This window comes from Aotus nancymaae, unplaced genomic scaffold (genome assembly GCF_030222135.1).
Source record: "Aotus nancymaae isolate 86718 unplaced genomic scaffold, 86718_ANA_hifiasm-v0.15.2.pri h1tg000029l, whole genome shotgun sequence".
NCBI lineage: Eukaryota > Metazoa > Chordata > Mammalia > Primates > Aotidae > Aotus > Aotus nancymaae.
In genome coordinates, this window is record NW_026988442.1 from 52,052,298 (window position 1) to 52,070,802 (window position 18,505).

General features: G+C 37.0%; 1 protein-coding gene across 10 annotated transcripts in view; it reads left to right on the forward strand.

The window, feature by feature from the left end:
- RBMS1 (RNA binding motif single stranded interacting protein 1) overlaps positions 1 to 18,505 on the forward strand; it is a 215,660-nt gene that overhangs the window by 168,504 nt on the left and 28,651 nt on the right. For all 10 annotated transcript variants that reach the window (XM_064382682.1, XM_064382683.1, XM_064382678.1 and 7 more), the window contains exons 3-6: positions 623 to 681; positions 5,581 to 5,672; positions 15,310 to 15,467; positions 18,063 to 18,142. In XM_064382682.1, coding sequence (XP_064238752.1) covers positions 623 to 681; positions 5,581 to 5,672; positions 15,310 to 15,467; positions 18,063 to 18,142 — 389 coding nt within the window. The remainder of the gene's footprint in view (positions 1 to 622; positions 682 to 5,580; positions 5,673 to 15,309; positions 15,468 to 18,062; positions 18,143 to 18,505) is intronic.

The following is an 18,505-nucleotide window of genomic DNA, read 5'->3' on the forward strand; positions in this document are numbered from 1 at the left end:
ACAAGTTAGTGAGTATACTGTATAATTATTACTGAGTTAGAAGTAGTGTAAATAAGTGTTTTTATGAACAGTTATAAAAGTCTTCAGTAAAAAGGATCTGTTTGATACCATTAGGTGTGTTACACATAAACATGCATGCACATTTGCCCTTCTGTGGCAGTATGGAGCCTTGCAGTGCTGTCCACAGAACCAGAATGAACAGAATAATGCAAGCAGCTTTACCGTTCCTATTTCATAAAAGCCCTGTGGATCGTAGCATGGTACTTTTCTGTTAGAATTCTATAGCCTTGCATTTGGCTTTGTATTTTACCACAGACATACTGTTATTAGAAGAAAATATTTTGTATACAGCCCACATCCCATATTTCTGCCCTAAGATTGTCAGGTAAGTACCTGATTCTTCAAAGTTGAACTTCAAACTGGAATCCCACAATTGTGTTCAAACGAGAGGCCTAGCCATTCCCTTTTTTTTAGTTTTGAGTTTAGAATTCTCATTTCCTGTCTCTTAGTGAAGAACATTTTGTAGTTTAAAGTTTGCAGATGTTTGAAAAGGATGTGTGTTCTTTGGATTTAGGCATTAATAAGGGTTCCTTATAACTTCTTTCTCTTTTCTTTTTTCCAGATATGGGAAAATAGTCTCCACAAAGGCAATATTGGATAAGACAACGAACAAATGCAAAGGTATGTTTTCTTGGCTGGTTATTTGGTAAATGATAGCTTTAGAAAAATGATGGAATTTAAAACCTGATCTTTGGTTTCAAAACCACCTCCATTTTCTTAGAAACTAGATCTTATATATCACCCAGTTTCTGTCTTCCACAGTGTCAGCATATTGCTTACGTTTGTCCCTGGTTAGGTTTTGGCTAGAAACCCAACAGCAGCTAGCAGTTTGCCAGAATTCCAGATTTGACGCCAGTAGAGTTAACATGCAAAATACTGGTTGGCATTTAGCCCTTGCTTTTAAAAGGGGAGTAGAGTTAGAAAATAGCTTTTCTTTCCTGAGCCTGAGGAGATTAGAGCTGCTTACTGAAAACCATTGGACTGTACTAAAGAACTGAAAAGATTACATATTGTGCAAATTGGCTCTATTAATTAGAATAGAGTAGTTTTAAGCAGTACTTAATTACATGTTTCAATACTCCCAATTGTTCTCTGCTGAATGCCTGTTGACAATATTGGCAGCGGGGAGGAGAGAACCATTTTCACTGACCAAATTGTAATAGGGAAGGGAGGTCATGCACCCCTTTGAAATATGCTGCTGCATTAATTTGATGCACTGACCTTCAGTTTTCCATGTAATTAGGATGAGCTCATCCAGCCCCATGAGCTGGAAGAGGAGGCGTCTACAGTAGGCAGCCCTGATGCTCTGTGGTTCTGACTTTTAATGATCCAGCATCTTAACAATAGGCATGTGATTTCTAGGAAAAGAGAAGAATAGAGTCAGCTGACTTTGAATCTAACTACTGACCCCTTGAATTGAAATAAGTTGACAGGAATAGGCAGAGAAGGCAAATCTCCTCATTAATTAGACCCCAGTTTTTCAAGTAGTAGTGACGGGGCAGTGGCTTAGCACAATCTGAAAAAGGCAGAGAACATAAATGAACCCTATAGTAGGGGCCTCTCCTTATAAGTCAAGCATTTCCTTTAATCTAAACTTGAAGTGGTTCATTGTATTTCTGTCTCTTCTTCAAAGTGTCTAAATGTAAAGGAGCTATTGTGGCAAATAGCTAAGCCCATGTTTTATCAACATGGCACATTAAGGCAGTTTTGCCTTGGGACAGTGAATAGAGTGTGCTTTATATAGAGTGGTACCCAATAAATATTTTAAATGAATTAAACTAGAGAGAGTCAAATTGTAGACTGACATGCATATACTTAAGTTTCCAAGATTAGTCTTATTTAGCATTTATAAATGATTTGGGAGAGCCAAGACACAGGAAAAAAATCTTTTGGTTTTATAAAGAAAAAATAGACTCTTGCAGGCATAAAAGCAGGAAGCCGATCACCAACATTACTTTCAAACAAGAGAGAAATCAGAGTAGCCAAGTGGTTTTAGCCATACCCAACCTCCCCTCTTTTCCTTCCCCACCCCAGAACAAATCTTACATGTCGGCTCAGTGTGTTAAAAAGCAGAGCTGCCCTAATTAAGTAAAAGAAAGGACCCAGAGGTTAAATTCTTCACCACACCCCTGAACTGAAAACCACACTATTTTACACTCTGCTCCAAAAGCAACCTATTCCATAGAAGCCAAAATTCCTCCAAGTGCTCTACATGATCTAGAAAAGATATGGGTGAAAATAAACTAATATTAAATCTACCATGTTGTCATAATGCAAACCCTTTACAGTTGTTAAGGGTCCACAGTGGAGAAATTTATGGACTTCTAACTAAGGGTAGGACTAATTCAGAACTGATGTTAGATACAAGAAGTCTCCTGGAGACCTTCCTTTAAAGTGGTTCTTAGGAGACACTGCTTTTGAGTGTGTGGGCAGTAATAGAAACCTCCCAGGGCTCTCTGCCTCACACGGGCCTCCCAGCAATAGGTGTCAACAGATATCTGGTGGGTTGAGAGGGTGGGTGAGTGAGTGAGTGGAGAGGGTAAGAGTGGGTTTATAAAATCCTAGAAGTGAGAAAAAAGTAATTTCAGGACAAATGAGAAGAAATAACACTTAACTTAGCTCATAATAAAGTTAGATAACATGTTACCCAAGATAACTTGACGTGATAGGTAGATAGGTAGGCATAAAGATGATTGATAAATGAATATAAATAAATGCATAAAACATTATAGAATATTAATATAAATTAAAGCTACTTGTGTTATACACTAATTTTTTGAAATTAAACAAATCAAAGAACCTTATATATGGGAATGACAAATCTTACAGGGTTATAGAACATCTTTTGCCCCAAAATGTATTTTCGGAACCTGTATTCTCAAGAGAATTTATCGAATGGAAACATTAGACAGAATAACATTTTCCTAAGTTGTTAAATTTTAAAATTCACAATTCAGTTGCTGTTTTACATTTTAATTTTTAATCAAAGTTTAGCCAACAAAAGGCATTTATAGGCTCTCCAGTACTGGTAAATGTGGCAGTTCAGGACCAAAAAAAAAGCTCACAGAAGATTGGTTATGAAATTGATTGATTAATTATTTATACTTACAGAAGTGCATGTAAGACCAGAACACTTAACACACATGAGCAAAAATAGTTTCAGGATGAATTAGACCAACAGGAAAAATAAGGGTAAAAGTGGGCAGCTTTAAGTTATTACCAAATCGGCCCTTTGTTTCCTAGTGGCCAAGGCAAAAATAGAACGCATAGCTCTTCCCATGATTCAGTCATCACAATGTGAGAGAAAAATACAGGGAGCAAGAGTAACATAACTATTCCTGGTCCTGAAACCTGAGAGGAATTCTCCTGGAAGCCTCAGTGAGAGGGCGCCATGTTACTTAGTGAACCCTGCCTTCAAAAACATCTTTACATCTGTTTATATAATCAAATCCATAGAGCCTGCATAACTCAAATTTTATATAGTCTTCTATTTACTTGAAAGTAATACAGATAGAAAACATGAAAGAGCACAAGGTTTCATATTTAACTATTATGTTTGTCTTCAGCAAATGGTTATAAAACAGCCCTAGTGTAGTAGGCATTGGGAAAGGCCAGAAAAGGATGTGAACTGTTAATTAAAATACAAGCATTATGGATTTCTCTATAAGAAAATAATAGATAAAAGAATGCTGATATTACCTGAGTAGATAGTAACTTCAAATACAATAACATCAAAATTGAGATCTGTTTATTGTAATTTGTTGACAATAGCAACATTGAAGGAAAAATTTTAAATATCCATCAGTAAAAGCTGTATCTTTTTCATTGTAGCTGGGTGCTCATTTATGACCCACTGAAACTGTATATGAGAGAGAGAGTATGTGCCTGTATGTGCATGTGTGTGTATCCACAGAGCGTTGTTGCATGTTAGCATGGACAACAGATGTCTTAAAAAACATCAAAGATATATTTAACCTAATTGTTAACCTGGCAGTTGAGTAGCATTCTCTGTTTTACCTAGATCAACCTCTTCCTTTTGCTCTCCAAACTGGCTTTTTCTCTACTGTCTAAATCAAATTAAGCCTTATTTCAGCCCAATTCCAAGTAATACAAGGAAGCTGCTTCTTGTTTCAGCGTTAGCATTCATCTCTCCTGAAACATCTATTCCTGTAGTCAATAGTCTGCTCCATTTCATTATAACTTATTTCATTACCAAGCAATATTTTTGGTACTAATACTGCAAAGCTGACTTTGTTTTGTTTCTGAGCTTTCTGTTTGACTTTGTTGATGTTGATTTTGACATTAGATCATACTATCTAAATTATTACTACTTTATAGTATTTCTGTAAGTAAATTATAGGGCTGGCTCCTCTTCTAAACAACCTTGCAATGTTACTTTTTTTTTTTTTTTTTTTCAAAATATTCTTACTCATTTCAAATTAGTTTGAGTTCCAAGAAAGGTCCTGGTATTTTGCCTGGTACCCTGTTTCTTTAGTGTACTAAATATAACTTGACCCTTTTCTCAATAATTTAACAATTATCACAGAGAAAATCTGCGATTCTCTATTTTGATCCAGTGTTACTCCTGGGGTCTGGGGTCTGTTGAGATTCATGAAGCTATTAGTGCTTATGCTGTGTAAGTCCTATTCTTTGCCTAGTTTTTCTCTTTTATTGCTTGTTAGTAGTTTTCTCTGCTAGATGCCATTCATATACTTATGAAGACAGATGACCAGCACATTAAAAATGTTTATAGAGCTATGGATAAAGAAACTTTGAACCAGAGTATCTCTAGGAGGTTATGTGTTTGTTTTGTTATGTTTTGTATTTAAACTTTAAGAATATGAACTGCCGAAATGTATTTTGGTGTCTTGAGGCATTTTTCCTAGCTCTTCTTTATTTTGAAAGGATGTGATGAGCTGTATTTTAAGAAAATAAGTATGATGTCTTTAACCAAGTACTAAAATTTGGATTATTTTATGTTTGGGGTGTCCAATAGTTGTACTTACTCTAATTTTCATAGATTATATTTGCAGCATCTAATAGTTGTACTTATTCTAATTTTTAAAAATACAAGTTTACTAAATAAGCATAATTTTTGTTTCTGTCATTTGTAAACTCTGTAGGATGGCTCCATCTTTCTTACTGAATCATTAAAATGCTGTTTCTCTGAAGTTGATTTTTTTTCCTTCCTTTTTTTAAAAATTTCTTTTTTTTTAACCTTGGTTGGCAACTTAGATGTCATTTTTTTTTTTTCCAGTAACTACAGGATATATGATCTTGAATAGGGAAACGCTGGTTCTTTAGCCCCCGACTCCCTCTGAAGAGAGGCTTGTCTGGCTGGTGATAGATGACGGGGAAGAAGAGCCCAGGAGGCCGCTGCCCTGCAGCTGCTAATGCCTGAGCTCCCTCAGGACATGTTCATCTCTCTTGCCTGCACCAGAAACAAAGTAGAGCCGTTCATTTACCCTTTACCTAACCACAGAATAATAGCTTAAATACTAAGTGTGTTTTGCATTTCAGGTTACGGTTTTGTGGACTTTGACAGCCCTGCCGCAGCTCAAAAAGCTGTGTCTGCCCTGAAGGCCAGTGGGGTTCAAGCTCAAATGGCAAAGGTGAGTTGAGAGCTGGCAATGGCTTCTCTGTTCCACAGCTTTGGTTGTGAAGCCCGACAGGTCTGCTTTTTCTATTGCATCCTTATTCTCTCCTTCATCCCACTCAGCACAGCTCCTTCTGGACACTTGTCCTATGCCTCCACAGCTGCCACAGTCACTATTGTGCAGAGCACTGTTCCTCATAACTTAACCTATGAAGGAGGATTTATAAATATATAAAATTTACATAGTAAATTATGTAACCCCATAAGTAAATTGAGAAATAGCAGATTTTCTCAGAAAATCAGGTATTTTTGAGTCTTTAAGATCTGTCCTGTTTAAAAAAAATTAAATGTCAATGCTTAAGAAATGTATACACTTCTAGACATGTTTCAAAAGATAATTGTGTATAGCATGTTCCATTTCAAAAATATATATAACTGGCACATTATACAACTATTAAAACAAGTAGTTTTAATGCAAATGTAAGTTACAGATGCTAGTTTTTTGTACAGTAATGAGACATTTTTAGATATTGATTATTGATGAGATATAAATCTACTTTTTAGTAGTTCCAGAATGACTTTATTCAAGACTTGTTTCTGATGAACTTTTAGCATATTTTAGATGACCGATATTGTTGAAAATGTCTTCAGGTGAGGAATATGCCTGAATGTTAGGGGATTATAAAATGGGAGACCATGTTTCATGCTTACTATGTATTTTAGCACAGCACACGTGGATATTAGTTATGATAAGATACATTTTCCTTGAAAACTTTCATGTTATGGTAGTTTCCCTCTACAGTTTTGACTTAGAATATCACAGTGTCTGAATGTAAATGGAGTTGACTAGCCAGTCATTGTGTCTTTCTCTTTGCATTAGGTTTGTCCTGAAAGTTAGTTTAAGATGCTCAGACCCTCATCCAAAAATAATGATGCCTTAGATAGACTTGATGGCCTTGAAGAAGTTGGCTTTACATGATCTAAATCCCTAGTTCAGGTGCAGTCATAATTCTAAAGCTGGAGGGACCTTAGATTGTCTGCTGCATCCACCCCCAACCCCATTTTCAAATGGGCATGGCCTTTGTATTAAGAAGAGCTAAGGTTCAAAGAGGAGAGTCACCCTTGGGATGGCATGCATCTCTTAAGTGTTTATATTCTATAATACAGGTTCCATTATCCACCAGACACATTTAGGAGTCTTTGTTGAATAAACTGATATTTATGTCCCAGTCTTTATTATCCAAATGTAAGTTTGGGTTACATCCTAATACCTACTTCCTGCAGTGCAGTTATTAAGACATCTGTGTAATTACGTAATAAAAATCTGAGTCCTTCAATTGCTACAGAAAATATTTTCAAGCCTGAAACTCAGCAGTTTGATCATTTGAGTATTCTTTTTAAAAGAGCAATACTTTTATATTATCTGGCTTCTTGAAGTAAAGACAAAAGTAATTTTATACTGTCTTCTGCTACTTCTGAATGGTAGCACGGAAGTAGATACTGCCATTTAATATTTTTAAAACTTTACATTGAATTGACTTACTTTAGATTTTCTTAAACTCCAAAGTAAGAAGTTAAAATAAACAGAAACTATATGTATGTGTGTGTGTAAACAGAAACTATATGTATGTGTGTATGTGTGTATATACGTGTGTGTGTGTCACACACGTATTTTTTTTTTTTTTTTTTTTTTGAGACAGAGTCTTGCTCTGTCACCCAGGCTGGAGTGCAGTGGCACAATCTTGGCTCATTGCAACCTCCTTCCACCAGGTTCAAGCAATTCTCCTGCCTCAGCCTCCCAAATAGCTGAGACTTCAGGCACCTGCCACCACACCCAGATAATTTTTGTATTTTTAGTAAAGACAGAGTTTCCCCATATTGGTCAGGCTGGTCTCGAACTCCTGGCCTCAAATGTTCCACCTGCCTTGGCCTCCTAAAGTGCTGGGATTACAGGCATGAGCCACTGCACCTGGCCTCAGTAAATATTGAGCACCAAGATTTTCAGATTATTTGTCCATCATTTAGAGCTTCCCTGTGACATTATTGAAAGACGGTGATTATGAGGTTTTAAATATGTTTATTGTGACTCTATGATACCTGTGTTGCATAATGATTTGCAGAATGTTTAATCTGATTCTGTAAACAATGGGTACCCAGGCGCTGTATAAGACTCTTAGGGCACACTCATAAAATAACTTTCTTCTTTCCTCCACTGCCCATTCTATTAATAACGCACTCACTGAAACTCCTTGCTTTTGGATAAAATCCTGGACAAGTCTCACGACTTCTCCAGCCACTGTCATTATTTCAAGAAGTTCCCCCAGCTTCTTTCGTTTCAGGTGTTTCTGGTTGATTTTTTTTTTGTTTTCAGTAGAATGCCTCAGTTTTTCATAGCCAAACTCCATAAAGCACACATATGTTTCAATGCATTTTCAGTCGTTTCTGTCTATATTTACATTGTCCAACCTCAGTACAATACTTTTAACAAGACATATGTGAAGAGTCTCAAGTTGCTTAGCAAATACGGTCTGTAGAATGTCAGACTCATGTGTAGATGTTTTTAAAACTGCTGAGAGTCAATATAAGGGATGTGTGTCTTGGATGTTGTTGGTGCTGAGATCATAGCCTAAAAAGCAATTGCTGGCTGACAACCGTATTGATTATTTGGTGATCAGGAAGCTGTGTTTCCATCCCAACAGAACCATTTGTTATATGTGTGTGCACACACACAGAGACAGATTTGTAATGAGTGTATGTAGTTGCATTTTAGGGAATTATAGAAAAATAGGAAAATAAAATAGTTACATTTTAGAAAACTTGGTTGAGGATTATGACTGATGTGTAATACATTGTAATTTTTCCCTATTTAACATAAAGTGAAATAGGCTCTCGGTTATCATTTTGATACTGAATTTCTCATTTTCAGGAACGGATTATGATGTTAAGTTTGTGATGCTTATAATTTAATACTCCAATACTGTTTATTTGACAAAAATTTTGAGTATCATGTAGTAAATCTTCAGCTGAAGCTTCTCCCTTCCCTGGGTTAGGTCTGCGCCAAGTAGCAAGTTAATAGTGAGATGAGCACACGATTAATTTCTTTCCTATTTCCAAAGTTTGTGTTTTCCCCACTCTTCCTTCAGCTCACTAGCCATGGCTTCGTTTCACCCCTCCAGGGTTGGTGTGCTGGAAAAGGATGACCTGACAAAGAGGTCATCTGATGTTGATTTCTGTAGCCAGGCAGCATGCTGATGCTTTCTCTCATGGAATGCTTTGGTTTTCTGAGATCTTTAACCAACTCCATCCCCACTTCCCCAAATTGATCTTTGTCCTAAAGCTCCTTGAAGTGAAAGAATATGTGTCCTCAGGTTGACATGCTCAGCTCCTGATAATCTGATGGTCTATCTTCAGCCCCTTTCTGCTGGGATTTCTTTGCCCCTTGAAGCAGCTTTCTTAGGAGGATCTAACACAACCCTGGGCCAACTCTGTGTGGCCCATATCTGATGTTCCTTTGCTAGTCATCACTAAGAGAGAGTTACTTCCCAGTCACACTTGTTGGCCCTTCAGCCTTTCTCCTTGAAGATTTCTTAGATTTTAAGTTGGACATCAATCTGTTGTAGCCACTCAGCTTCTTGAGACAGATTAAGCTCCCTGAGTGGTCACCCCTCTTGCTTGACTGACAATAAGAGGAAAGTGGTTCAGTTGTTGAGACTTGGAACACCTCAGCATTTCCCTCCCAAAAAATGCTCACTCTCAGTCTCTCCAGTTTCTTAGACACAGATATGAGGTGGGTGGTCAGTTAAGTGTCCCAAACCAGTTCTCAGCCAGCTCCTTGTAGGCTATCTTTAGGTGGTCTAGTTTCTCACTCTGGAATATTGGAGCCTGACACTCAGTGTTTTGTAATCTCTGCTGAAACAGAATCAAAAAGCGCTGTATTTTAGCAAAACCTAAAATGCAATTAAAAAAAAAAAAGAGTTGTAGAAGCTTCATTCAGAGTGGCCCCTGAACACTTACCTAGGCATCATTTCCAATGCCTGTAATATTAAGCAGCGTAAAAATTTTAAATATACACTGTTTTGAAGAAGCCTTTATAATACATTTATTCCAAACTGGACTGGGTATGGATTGGCACTGTATGTCGTGTCTACAGTGCTCTTCAAGTAGTAGCTTTCCCCCGGGTTGAAAATGAGCACTGTTCAAAGACCTCTTTAGGAAGCTTGATATTATAAATTGGCTCGGGAAAAGGACCCCTTCCTCCATCATCTGTGGTGAGGACAAGTACTCAGGTTCAGAGGTACTGTCCAGGTGCCAATATTCTGCATATTGTGAATTTCTTTAGGTCCCTGTAGAATGACTTGAAATTCCTAGACCTGATTTCTTTTTTATTATATCATTAAAGTTACATAAGATATTTTAAATGTCAGTGGGTTTATTGTTCTATATACCATAGAACCATGAGTCTGAGTATCTAGACTTGATTTAGCCCCTTTATGCTGTCTGGATAAAGGAACACCTGACACACATTCTTTCAGGGAGACGGTTTTGTTTGTTTTGTTTTGTTTGTTTTGTTTTTTACGACAAGATCTAGCTCTGTCACCCAGGCTGGAGTGCAGTGGGGTAATCTTGGCTCACTGCAACCTCCACCTCCCAGGTTCAAGTGATCCTCCCACCCTCAGCTTTCTGAGTAGCTGAAACTACAGGCACATACCACCACACCTGGCTAATTTTTGTATTTATTGCAGAAACCAGGTTTTGCCATGTTGCCATGCTGGTCTTGAACTCATGAGATCAAGCGAACCACCTGTCTGGGCCTCCCAAAGTGCTGGGATTATAAGCATGAGCCACCACACCCAGTGGGGAGATGATTTTTAAAAGGAATTTTAGTCCATCTCCTGTGCTTGGTTGATAGGGAGGGAACCCATCACTTTCCACTTTCCTCTAGTGAACTAATCAGGATACTATAATGTGCTGAAAACTCATATTGCCATCTGCCTTTCAGTAGAGGAAAGTGGACAGTGATGGGTCCCCTCCCTATCATCCTTATATAAGGATGAAAAAAATCTTTCATCCTTACATAATCAGAAAAAAAAATAAGGGCAATCACTTAGAGGATAGGCACAGAAATATAATATTGTTTGAAATACTGGCTACCTGAGTTGAAAAAGAACCCCACAAATATTTAAAACTAAATTGCAAAACTGCAAATTGTGAGCATTAGAGACCAGTGATTGTTTTTTTATTCGTGTTTTAATTTTCGGTGCTTTGCTTGATACCTGCCATATGGTAGGTTTTAAGTATTTGTTTAATTGATGATCAAAGAAATTAATTGAGAAAATAACTTTTTTCTAAATTTGGGTAGCTATTGTGTATTAAGAAAGGGACACTTAAAAATTATATCCATCAAGTATGCTGATGAAACTTAACCAACAGTAATGGCCTTGGGCCTTTTGGAAAACCTGTTTATGTTAAACCAGGCAAATGTTACAAATGTGTGCATCTTTCAAATAAAAGACTCAGATTATATAAAAAGAAAAGAAACGCAGATAATGAGCTACAAAGACAGAAAGACAGAAAAACAGAAAACTCGAGTGGACATTGTTTATATCTATTAACAAAGTGACTTCTGTAGGTCATTCAGTTCCTCCTATGGCCTGACGAGGGTCAGCAAATCCTCTTATGTTGTTTGGCTTTTAGGAAGTTTACACATTTTTTTCAATAAATAGGCGGTCAAACGAGCAGGAATGTAATCCCCACTCTCCATGCAGAGTTCCACCATCCTCTGAGCAGTTTGCAGTCACATGCCAGTGAGTGGCTATCTGCTGGTTGGTGAACCTGTTCTGTACAAGAGAAGACAGATGTCTGCTCTTTCTGCCAAGTCCCCGTTCTTGCATTTTAGGAACCATACCACATGCATGGGGAGGTTTTTGTTAATTTCATTCGAATGATGACTGAGTGCTTTATGCTTTGCGGGACTCCTGAGCCTGGCTTTTCTACTCACGTGGACGTTGGTAGCTGTTTATCCCTCTCATGGCCAATGTGGGATCTAGTTTTCTACTTTTTTTTTTTTAATTGCATTTTAGGTTTTGGGGTACATGTGAAGAACATGCAAGATTGTTGCATAGGTACACACATGGCAGTGTGATTTGCTGCCTTCCTCGCCATCACCTATATCTGCCATTTCTCCCCATGCTATCTCTCCCCAACTCCCCACCCCCCGCTGTCCCTCCCCTATTACCCCCCCACTTGTTAATGGAAGCCTTTGAACCCCTTCCATGCCTAGGGACAAAGGAGGCGCATTGACCCCATTTTTATGTTTGGTCACGTGTAATTGAAAGAATAAGTGTTGTTTTTTTTTTCAGACATAGCATTATAAATAATAAACCAGTTATGGTTGTCACTGATTTTAAACATACTAAAGTGTCCTCATTTCAAGAGCCACCACCTATTATTGCAAGTATTATATGTCCTGTTCACAGTGCATGTGTGGTTATAAGAATGCATGGACAAAAACTAAAAAGAAAGTGAAATTTAAAAAGAAAAAAAAAAACATGAGAAGAAGGGATTTAAAAATAAAAAGAATTTCATGGACACTTTGTTATTTTGTGGCATGTGCTGCCAGCTTGGAGTTTCTTTGGACAAAAGCTAAAAAGAAAGTAAAATTTAAAAAGAAAAAAAAACACCTATGAAAAGAAAGGATTTTTAAAAAAATAGAATTCACAGACATTTTGTTATTTTGTGGCATGTGCTGCCAGCTTGGAGTTTCTTCCCATTCTTTTTTTTTTTTTAGTTGCTACAACTTTGTGGGCAATGTTTGCAAGGTATGTTGACCATTTGAAAAGAAATGTAAATAACATTAGCCCTAAGGATCATCCCAAATGAAATTAGGATTTTAACTGACAGGGCTGTCGCTACTGAAAACAAATGCATTAACATCATAGGAAATATTTACCTGCATTAGTCTGCTCTGTTTCACTATATCAAAGCGTGGGTTAAGAGCACAGTTTCTTTCTGGATTCTGATTTTTAGCACTTTTTAATATTATTTCCTCATCAGTAAACTTTCAAGTTGAATCAAGAATTTAAAGCATGTGTAATATTTTAAATAATATTTTAATAACAGAAGCAACTAAAACACAGATTTAGTGCCTACATTGTCAATCCCCTTCTAAAAATTCTTCACACGTAACAAATTCTCCTATGAACATTCTTAAATATGACATTTAGATTTTCCTAATTGTAATTTTAAAAGAAAGTTCACTCCATATACATGTGTGTGCATATATATGTGTATGTGCCTATGTGTGTGTGTATATATGTGTATGTGTGTGTGTGTAAAAAGAGAGAGAGAGAGAGAGACAGAGAAATAGTCTTACTCTATTACCCAGGCTGGAGTGCAGTAGTGTAATCACAACTCACTCCAACCTTGAACTTCTGGGCTCAAGCAATCCTCCTGCCTCAGCCTCCCAAATAACTAGGACTACAGGTGTGCACCACTACACCTGGTTGATTTTTTTTTTTTTTTTAAAGAGATGAGGTCTCACTGTGTTGCCTAGGCTAGTCTCAAACTCCTGGTCCCAAGCAATCCTCCCACCTTGGCTTATACTGCGATTTACAAGCATGAGCCATTGTGCCTAGCCTCACGATATTTTGATACGTGTTTCTTCTGTAACATTTTTTATACCACATCTCTGTCCAAAGGGTGTTTTAGTGCCCTTCAATTAAGGGGTCCCTATCTGTACTAAAAGATAGAACCTAAAATCAAATCTAAGATGGGTTTGATCATATCATTCCCTTGCTTCCATGCCTCTGAAACCTCCCCAAGATGTAGCTTTCAAACTGCAGTTTCTCCTTCCTCCCATTTCCCCATCACCTACTGGAGTACAATCATGTGTTGCTTAATGATGGGGGTACAGTCTGGTGAATGCATTTTTAGGTGATTTTGTCATCATGTGCACATCATAGAGTGTACTTAACACAAACCCAGATGGTGTAGCCTGCTATCCACCCAGGCTATGTGGTATAGCCTCTTGCTCTTAGGCTACTATCCTGTACAACCTCTTACCATACTGAATACTGTCAGCAGTTATGATGATAAATATTTGTGTATCTAAACGTAGAAAAGGTACAGTAAAAGTATGGTATAAAAGATACAAATGGCGCACCCTTATAGGGCACTTACCATGACTGGAGCTTAGAGGACTGGAGGTTGTTCTGGGTGAGTCAGTGAGTGAGTGATGAGTGAATGGGAAGGGGAAGGCGTAGGCGTAGGACATTATACTGCTGTAGACTTTATAAACACTGTACACTTAGACTACATTAAATTTATTTTAAAAAATTTCTTTCTTCATTAATAAACTGGCTTATTTTAATTTTTTTACTTTATAAACTTTTAAATTTAACTTTTTGATTTTTTAATACTTAGCTTAAAACACATACATTGTACAGCTGTACAAAAATATTTTCTTTATACCTTTATTCTATAAGCATTTTTCTATTCTAGAATGTATTGTTTATTACTTTCTAAACTTTTTTGTAAAAAATTAAGATACTAACACACACATTAGCCAGGGCTACACAGAGTCAGGATCATCAAGATATCACCAGGTGATAGGAAGTTTTCATCTCTGTTCCAGGACCACCATTATATATGCCATCTGCCATTAACTGAAATATCATTATGCAGCTCGTGACTGCATGACATAACAAGATAAACATGGCTTATTTTCCTGGAGTATCAGTGTTACTTACTGGTATTAGGTCCAAAACATTGTTTCTCTATTAAAGTAAACTTAGGAAGTAGATTGCAAAATGTACATGACTTTTTTAAAGATAAAACACGAGACTTCAAGAACATTTTTACATAATTATTCTCCTTGTTTTCAGCACTGCTTAAGTAGGAAACTTGAAGCAGCAGTGACTGACAAAATCAAACCCTTTATTTAGATAGCCTTTTGCAAGCCTCTTGACTTCTGTTTGATCCTCAGGTCCCAAGTCAATGCCATGTCCTCTGAACAAAGTATTTCCTCCCCTATCTACTCTTGAGTTTAGCTTTTCCAAGAGTCTAAAATTTGCCCTACTCAGAACTGACTATTGTATATGGCTTTGTGATTTCTTATTTTTGTTAAATTAGCTGTTTTTACTATTGGTGATCACAACTCAAAAGTGGTATGAACTTTGCCATAGAGCAGAGGATGGGAATTTGGGCAGAGTCCCTGTTGGACTCTAGATGACTTGGTCCAGAATCCTTCATATATCTCTAAATTGAATTATTAGCAGTAATAGCTTCCTGCGCAATAGTGTGCCTGAAATGGACTCCTAAAAATAACAGTGGAGGAGAGGTCGGTTATTTTTAGAAATACTGCAAACGACTGAGAGTTGTGGTTCCATGAGGGCATCCTCTCCAACTCAGTAGTGCCATTTTCAGATCTGCTCACAAGGGCTTGGTGGCATCATGTCTGGCCTGCACAGATTGTCCAAGCTTCAAACACTGTTTTCAAGTGTCCAAGGTGACTTTGGTGTTCTGTAGTTCCCATGGTCTCACTTAGTTCTTTAAAAGGACCTGAGCAATGAAAGTAGCTAATAAAAATAGATGTATTAACATAAATATCTCACCTTCTGTTGGAAATTAATGAACAACACTCTCTTCTCTTTTAGCAACAGGAACAAGATCCTACCAACCTGTACATTTCTAATTTGCCACTCTCCATGGATGAGCAAGAACTGGAAAATATGCTCAAACCATTTGGACAAGTTATTTCTACAAGGATACTGCGTGATTCCAGTGGTACAAGTCGTGGTGTTGGCTTTGCTAGGTAAGCCTGCTGCCCTGTCTTTATTATGTCAACAGCAATAGCTTTGCCAAGTTATCTTGGAAAATTAAAAATGACCAAGAAGAGAGAGTTTAATCTAGGGTTATGGGAGCAGTTGCACCATGAACTTAAATTACATGTAAATACTGTACTACATTTTTCCAGATCTTTTGCATGTTCATTAGAATTCATAAAGCCGAGCACACGAAATATTTGGGGCCTCGTTGGAAGGAGCTATCACATAAGCAAAAAGTTCTGAACATGTGTGTGTCCTTAGATCAGGATGCTTCTAACTTTTTAAAAATAGCAGTTTCCTAAATTTCATAGATAAATCAGTTTGTTTTTTCTTATTAGATGGAAATTCATCAATAAAGTAAATGAGTTAGGTTTTAAAATAAAATATTTAAAATATTCAGAAAAGTAAAACAAGGACATGATACCTGTGTAACCATCACACAGATTTGACAAATATTAACATTTTATAATTTCTCTTTAAGATCTTTTTTTAAAGAAATAAAATCTAGGCCAGGCACAGTGGCTTATGCCTGTAATCCCAGCACTTTGGGAGGCCAGGTGGGCAGATTACTTGAGGTCGGGAGTTCCAAACCAGCCTGGCCAATGTGGCGAAACCCTGTCTACTAAAAATACAAAAATTAACTGGACGTGGTGGTGGCAGGTGCCTGTAATCCCAGCTACTTGGGAGGCTGAGGCATGAGAATCACTTGAACCTGGGGAATGGAGGTTGTAGTGAGCCAAGATCACACCATTGTACTCCAGCCTGGGCAATAGAGCAAGACTTAGTCTCAAAAAAAAAAAAAAAAGAAAGAAAGAAAATCTTCTGGGGCTGCACGCAGTGGCTCACGCCTATAATCCCAACACTTGGGCAGGGTGGCCAAGGTGAGAGGATCGCTTGAGCCCAAGAGTTTGAGACCAGCTTGGGCAACATAGCAAGACCCTGTCTCTACAAAAAGTTAAAAAATTAGCCAGGAATGGTGGCCTGTAGTCCCAGCTGCATGGGAAGCTGAGGCAGAAGGATTGCTTGAGCCCAGGAGTTGGAGGATACAGTGAGCCATGATGATGCCACTGCACTCTAGCCTTGGTGACAGACCCTGTCTCTCAAAAAAAAAGTCTAGGTGTAACTAAAGTGCCCTCACTCCTTCCATCTAATTTTTATCCCTTCTTCCACAGAAAAAAAAATAGTTCAGAGTAGTGGTTATTTTGGTTTCTGGTGGAAAAATAATAAATAGAGCTATGATTTTTATCAGAATTCTAATCCAAAAGCCCATGTATAAAAGCTGATTTTTATATGACACATTAATTAGAAACTTATCAATACTGTGCAATAACAAATAATGTGTACATATTTTAAAGTATTGACTTTGATTTTATAGGAAAAATTTCTGAGAGTTTACTTTTATACACAAATGACAATCACATTTTACCAGAGACCTGTGATATATCAACAAAGTATTATTATTTCATGTTGTTTTATATATGAGAAAATTGAGACAAGAAGGGAACTTTTCCATTGTTACCTAACTGCCAAATAATGAAGCAGGGGCTAATACTTGCTTCAACTGGATTTCAGTTCATTGTTCTGTCGGGTCAGATAATTTTATCATAAAACTAAAATATCCTACTAGTAGTAACTCACAAAGGCCAGCATTTCCAGTGCATGCTCCACTGGTTATAATGACGCAAATGAGTCACTGAATAGCTCAGCATTATCTTGTCACCTCTGTGGGTGTTCTAAAAACAGATCAAGTTGTATCATTTCTGTATCCAAAGACAGAATTCAATTAAATTACATTGTTTTTTGAAACTGTCACTGCTTGTTAAAACTAAGGTGTAACTCTCTGAGTAGTCTAGGAATATAGAGCGTTTTAAGTAGATTATACAGTGTTTCTTCCATTAAAGAAAAATAACTTGAAATAATTTAAGTTCCTAGCAATGTTTCTCAGATACTTTCAGCCACCTGTATGTATAGAATAAGTTGTAAAGTTAGTACGACTTTACTCAGCCTTTACTCTTCCAAAGGCAAGGTGACAAAGAAGGTATACAGTTGATTTCAAAAATTTAATTTTAAACCTGAAACAAATCTAAGAAACATATAGGGCACACCCTCTCACTGACATCGGTTGTTATCATGACTTTTTAGTCTGTCATTTTGTGAATTGTAAAAGCAAAGACAATTTTAAAATGACTAGTATTTTATCAAGTAGAAAATGCACTAGTATTTTAAACTGTTGTTTCTTCAATTCAGTATTATAGCTAACAAAGCTATTGTGTATTGATTTTTCAATTGTACAACAATTAGAATAAAATTATTCATTTGATATACTTAGTCTTAAACATTCTCGATATAATGGAGTCTTGCTTTGCTTCCGAATATACTCTGGTTATCAGTTATCATTTTACTATAGAAGTACAAAAGCAACGCTTAGCTAAAAGGTAAAATAAACCCTTTATCATATTCACATTTTTACTAGGTTTCATTTGCATCCAAAAAACCTGTAAGACTGTTTATGCATGCACAGAACAAAATGAAAGCTAAGAGACCTTTAAATATTTGTGTATTCTATTTTTATGTATAAATAGGATGGAATCAACAGAAAAATGCGAAGCTGTTATTGGTCATTTTAATGGAAAATTTATTAAGACACCACCAGGAGTTTCTGGTATGTTGTTCGTCTAAAACTTTATCAGTAGTCTTCTATATGATGTATGTATAACGTTAGCACATGTTGACTCTTCAATAGAACAAAAACCCCTCATTTTGCTAAGATGCACTTTGTTGGATTTACAAAAAGACTTAAAAATTCACCTCTCCCTAGGAATTGGATGCTTAAATATTAACGGAAGCAGTGGTAAGGAGCTGACTTGTAAAGTGTTGTGCAGTTCACTCCTCTTTCGATGCAGCAGCCAGCTTCTGAACCATCTTATCGCCATCCTCAGTAAACCTCCCTTCATTCAATCATATCCGTTGAGCAATGTACCCTTCTATCTCAGCAGTGCTTGGACCTCAGCTCCCATGGCTTTTA